The following is a 6,000-nucleotide window of genomic DNA, read 5'->3' as shown; positions in this document are numbered from 1 at the left end:
CTCTTTGTTTTGTTGACTGTTTCCTTTGCTGTGCAGAAGCTTTTTATCTTGATGAAGTCCCAAAAGTTCATTTTTGCTTTTGTTTCACTAGCCTTTGGAGATGTATCTTGAAAGAAGTTGCTGTCGCCGATGTCAAAGAGGTTACTGCCTATGTTCTCCTCTAGGATTTTGATGGATTCCTGTCTCACATTGAGGTCTTTCATCCATTTTGAGTTTATCTTTATGTATGGTGTTAGAGAATGGTCGAGTTTCATTCTTCTGCACGTGGCTGTCCAATTTTCCCATGACCATTTATTGAAGAGACTGTCTTTTTTCCATTGCATATTTTTTCCTGCTTTGTTGAAGATTATTTGACCATAGAGTTACCCTAAAATCTCTTGAGCTCAGTACACTGGCACCACACCCAGATAGAGAAGGTAGGACTTTGTGCATTAGTGAGACAAAGAAAACTTCAAAATCTTCCAGTTCTGCCTTCTAGTGTTAAGAGTAAGAGAGAAGCTTAGAACAGGCAACATTTTATAGACCAAAGGAGTCTATACTGTCAATTCTTTTATCAGCTGTTGGGCAATATACTTGTGTTGGAAAAAACTGGTCATTTTATTTTCAGCCTTAAAAAGTTGAATTAGGAAACATGGAGTCAGCCAAACCAAGATTATTTGTCTCAGGAAATAACATGAATAAAATCAACATCTTTTAAGACTATCACTTTTTGAAACATTTTTTGTTTGGTTTGGTTTTGTTTGGGGGAGTGGTAATTTACATAGGAAGTGAAGTTTCCAGGAGATAGGGAGAATTGCTGGTATCTGCTTATTCTCTGTCTGCCTTGTTGGTTTCTATTCCATGCTTGTTCTGCATGAGAAGGTTGGCAAACTTGACTCTATCTTCCGAGACTTAAATACTCCTAAATCTAAAAGCTACATTTCTTCAGCAGCTCACTCCCTATTTATATCACTCTTCCCACCTCCCAAATGGCCAGATGTGACCACCTGGGTGGGGCTTCTCCTCTCTCCATGCAGGGAAAATCATAGTGAAATTGAACGGCGGCGACGGAACAAGATGACAGCCTACATCACAGAACTGTCAGACATGGTGCCCACCTGTAGTGCCCTGGCTCGAAAACCAGACAAGCTAACCATCTTACGCATGGCAGTGTCTCACATGAAGTCCTTGAGAGGAACTGGGAATACATCCACTGATGGCACCTACAAGCCTTCGTTCCTCACTGATCAGGTCTCTGGGATGTATAAATCTGAGATAGTCTAGAATCTGTTGAAAATTTTGATCTTTTCGGGGTAGATGACCATAATTCTAACTAGTGCCTTATATTGAGAGTCAGAGCCAAGCTGAGTCTGTAGATTGCTTAAAGTACAAGAATTCAGCTGGGTTAAGGAAAAATTCATACCATGGGAAAGTAGTTTCAATTCCTGGCTATTATATTCATTAGCATTGGAACAGTGAGAAGTACAGAAGACTTATGTAAATTATTTAACAAGCTTATTAGGTATTTTATTTATTTTTTTAAAGATTGTATTTATTTTGAGAGAGCATGTGCACACAAGCGGCGGTGGGGGAGGAGCAGACTCCCCGCTGAGCAGGGGACACCCCGCCCCCCCAGCGCAGGGCTCAATTCCAGGACCCTGGGATCATGACCTGAGCTGAAGGCAGACACTTAACCAACTGAGCCACCCAGGTGCCCCAAGCTTATATGTATTTTAAACTTCACTCATGAATATAGTCTATAAGGTGAAACAAGAGTAGAATTGTAGGAAGAAGAGATGACTGTGCCCATGGAACCTGTTCTCTTCCTTGGCTTTAGGGTTATAGAAGATGGAAGAAAACTGTTTCTTATTCCTGAAGCAGCTTTCAGTTTTAGTGATAAAAGGAGTCTAACAAGGCAGTCATCGTTCCTTAGAGATGTGCTCTGTTACATGTAATGAGAAAAATAGGGAAGGCAAAAACATTTCTAGCCTCTCAGGAACTTAATCTGAGTATGAATATGTCAGTGAGTGGAAGTGAGTCTGAATATGAATTTTTGAGCGGCTGGATACACACATAGTGAAAAATGAGAGGAAAATGCATACAGAGAAGAAATATCTTTTAAAAATGATTTTATTTATTTATTTATTTGTTTGTTTGTTTATGAGAGAGAGACCGAATATGAGCAGGGGGAGGAGCAGGAGGAGAAGGAGAGAATCTCAAGCAACTCCCCATTGAGCATGGAGCCCAGTGTGGGGCTAGATCTCCCGACCCATGAGATCGTAACCTGAGCCAAAACCAAGAGTCGGACACAACTGACTGAGCCACCCAGGCACCCCGAGAAATAATCTTTCTTTAAAACTTATTAATACTTTATATGGGACTAGATAAATATATAATGGAGGGATGGCTAAAGTGAATAGAATGACCAGGTTTGAGTGGGGATGGTTAGCAAAGACTTCTAAGAGTAAGAAAGGCATGTTCTGGGCGCCTGGGTGGCTCAGTTGGTTAAGCGACTGCCTTCGGCTCAGGTCATGATCCTGGAGTCCCTGGATCGAGTCCCGCATCGGGCTCTCTGCTCGGCAGGGAGCCTGCTTCTCCCTCTGACCCTCCCCCCTCTCATGTGCTCTCTCTCTCTCTCTCATTCTCTGTCTCAAATAAATAAATAAAATCTAAAAAAAAAAAAAGGCATGTTCTCTTTTGATTATTAAAAGTAATACATGGTTATTGCAGAAAATTTTGGAAGATACAGGAAACATAAGGAAGAAAAAATTGACCTATAATGTCACTCTTTTATTCAGAGGATTAGAAGGAAGGAATGTGGTTTGGAAGAAAGTAATAAGAATGATTTTCCAAATAAGAGTGTCTATATGAAAACACATATAGCATGGATTTTAGATATATGTACTTTGAAATAGTCTAACAATACACATAGAGATACTGATTGAACAGACTCCAGTTTATGCACCTTTTGTGGGCTAACCAGGTGCTTTGTGCTATGAGAAGAACAGAGATAAGAGATAATCACTAGTGGAAAGAGACATGTAAATAAGTAAATCACAATATAAACACACAATTAGTTCTATCATAGAGGTGCAGTATTAAAGTCCTGTAGAAATATAAACATGGAAAAGGAAAGGTAAGGGATTTGTGTCATAAATACTGTGAATAACTTGAGCAAATGCCTAGTGAGAATGATTGGATTATTCAAGGCAAATGAAATAGTTTAGCAAGCCTTGGGAGATAATAGGGAGGTAGGCTGGGACCTTATCATGGAGTATTTAGGTGTTACGTTACAGAATTTAGATATTAATATTTAGGCAGTAGGGAGCCATCAAAAATGTGTCAGTCAGTGGGGTGCCTGGGTGGCTCAATCAGTTTAAGTGTCCGACTCTTGATTTTGGCTCAGGTCATGGTCTCAGAGTCATGAGATCGAGCCCCGAGTTGGCTCTGCACTGGGCGTGGAGCCTACTTGGGATTCTCCCTTCTTTTTGCCTCTCCCCGTCTCTCTCCCAAAAAAAATTGTATTAGTTGATACAGAGTATTTTAAGGCTGGATTTGAGACTTGGCATAAGATAACTAGGACAATGATGTAGTTATTGGAAATAGAATTAATAAAACAGTTACCACTGGAGCAGGAGAGAGAGTAATTAGATTTTAAGTCTTGTATCCTGAGAGGAAGGTGATACTGTTAATAAGAAAGGAAATGCTAGAAGAGCACAGAGGATTGTTCTTTGGAGGGGAAAATATGACCGGTTTTGAGATGTTGAAATTGAGTTGCTGGTAGAATATCTAAATTGCAAATGTTTTAACGGTTGGAATTTAGGTCTGCTTAAAGCTAAAGAAAAAAGTTTAGACGAGTCTAGAGATACAGACTTGGGCATCATTTCATGGCAGGGAGGAGTGGATATAATTTCTCAGGGAGAGAGTATGGTATAAATAGAGAAGAGAACTTAAGATAGAACCTTGGAAATATCTATACTTAAGACTTGAACAGGGGCCGCCTGGGTGGCTCAGTCGTTAAGCAGCTGCCTTCTGCTCAGTTCATGATCCCAGAGTCCTGGGATTGAGCCCCACGTCGGGCTCCCTGCTCGGCGGGAAGCCTGCTTCTCCCTCTCCCACTCCCCCTGCTTGTGTTCCCACTCTCGCTGTCTCTGTCTCTGTCAAATAAATAAATAAAAAATCTTTAAAAAAAAAAAAAAAAGACTTGAACAAAGGGAAGGGTGCCTGAAGCAGAGAAGGCACATTTAGAAAGGCAGCAAAAGTTGGAAGAGGGTGTAGTAGAAGCTAGAGGAAAATAAAACTTAAAAGGATGACGTGGATAACATTACCAGATTCTGGAGAGATTGAGTAACATGATAAAGACCCAGGAAAGGGGACTTGAATTGGCATCAGGAGAACATTGTTAACCTGCTGCAAACAATATGAATGGTTTAGAGTGACAGTTGTAGTGGGATTGAGAAATAAGTGAAAGGTAAGAGAATAAAACCAGTGAATATAACATTACTCTTAATATAAACTCGGCACTGAAAAAGAGATGAGTTGGGCAAAATTGAGGAAAGATTTGTATAGAATTGAGAAAACTTGATCATGTTTATAGATCTGAGGGGAAAGAGAGTGAAAATGGGAGTATTTATAGAGCAAGATCCTAAAAAGAGACCAGAGGGGGTGAGATCAAGGACTAAATTTTTGTTAGTGGGAAACCTTTTTATTCCCCATCTTGAGTCCTGAGATAAGGAGGAGGAGGTGAATAGTGACAGAGAGATTGTTAGAAAATTTAGCTATTGTGAAAGCAGTTACATTTGGAGTGCAAAGCTGGGGCTGTGGATCAGGCAGAAGCCAGCAATTGCTTAGGGAAAGGTGCATAAGGCCTGAAATGTGTTACTTCTTTCCATGAATAATTCTTGGCTTTTAAGAGTTCAGTATTAACTTTTATTTCTCTTTTTTGGGCAGGAACTCAAACATTTGATCTTGGAGGCAGCTGATGGCTTTCTGTTTATTGTCTCATGTGAGACAGGCCGGGTGGTTTATGTCTCTGACTCAGTGACCCCAGTTTTGAACCAGCCACAGTCTGAATGGTTTGGTAGCACACTCTATGATCAGGTGCATCCAGATGACGTGGACAAACTTCGTGAGCAGCTTTCCACCTCAGAAAATGCCCTGACAGGTACGAATTATGTGCATGGAAAATGAATGGGAAGCCCTTTCTTTTTTTCCTGAAACAGAAGAGGTGTTTTAGCTCTTCAGTTTGTTCATTGAATCTGTCAAATCTAGAATTTTCTCCCATAATGAATATAATCATTTTTTTTCTATCCACACGCAGATAATACAATTTGTAGCTTATCGTTAGAAAATGTTTCTTGAGTGCCAGTGCACATATAAAAGTTAATTACTGTAAATAAAACAGTAAAAACCAAATCTACAATGAACTTTTTTTTTCCATTCTAAAAGAATTAAGTTATCCATGTTTCTGTCTCATTTGTATGGGTAATTACCTGGTATTTTTTTCTACCTGTTTGTGCATATTTTTGGCTTTATATACTGGGTTCTATTTAATAGATTTTTATTTTAAAGAGGAGTGGTTATCAGTATAAAAGTTTTTACTGTTGTTTTTTGTATCTGTACTATTTTTTGTCTTATTTTTTTCTTCACCCTATTTTAATGCTGTTCAGTCCTTTTGCAGAGTTTGGCTATAGGAAACACATCTGCTTCTTAAGCAACTCTGGAAAAAAATTTAAAGTGAAAGCAGATCAAAACTGGTAATTAAGGGGGGCCTGGGTGGCTTAGTTGGTTGAGTGTCCCAACTCTTGATTTTGACTCCCATTGTGATCTCAGAGTCTTGGGATCAAGCCCCGTGTCAGGCTCCACACTGAGCTGGAGTCTACTTGAGATTCTCTCTCTCCTCCCTCTGCCCTTCCCTGTGCTCATGCACACACATGTACACATGTGTTCTCCCCCTCTCTCTCATTAAATAAATAAATAAATAGAATCTTTTAAAAAAACTGGTAATAAAATACAAGGAAG

General features: G+C 39.6%; 1 protein-coding gene and 1 long non-coding RNA gene across 8 annotated transcripts in view; both read left to right on the top strand.

Moving 5' to 3' along the window:
- The window catches only part of ARNT (aryl hydrocarbon receptor nuclear translocator), a 74,972-nt gene that overhangs the window by 42,704 nt on the left and 26,268 nt on the right, over positions 1–6,000 (top strand). For all 7 annotated transcript variants that reach the window (XR_014144144.1, XR_014144143.1, XM_081815916.1 and 4 more), the window contains 2 exons: positions 1,017–1,230; positions 4,930–5,143. Coding sequence is in view for 5 of the 7 variants with exons in the window: in XM_081815916.1 (XP_081672042.1) it covers positions 1,017–1,230; positions 4,930–5,143 (428 nt within the window). In the remaining 2 variants the exon portion in view is untranslated. The remainder of the gene's footprint in view (positions 1–1,016; positions 1,231–4,929; positions 5,144–6,000) is intronic.
- On the top strand, positions 1,243–4,744 carry LOC145720887 (uncharacterized). The gene is made up of 2 exons (XR_014144147.1): positions 1,243–2,452; positions 2,665–4,744. It is a non-coding gene; the product is annotated as an uncharacterized LOC145720887 (long non-coding RNA).

This window comes from Leptonychotes weddellii, chromosome 4 (genome assembly GCF_054177405.1).
Source record: "Leptonychotes weddellii isolate Sample4059 chromosome 4, ASM5417740v2, whole genome shotgun sequence".
Classification (NCBI taxonomy): Eukaryota; Metazoa; Chordata; class Mammalia; order Carnivora; family Phocidae; genus Leptonychotes; species Leptonychotes weddellii.
The sequence above is the reverse complement of the archived record's forward strand: the minus strand, read 5'-3'. Positions and strand labels throughout refer to the sequence as shown.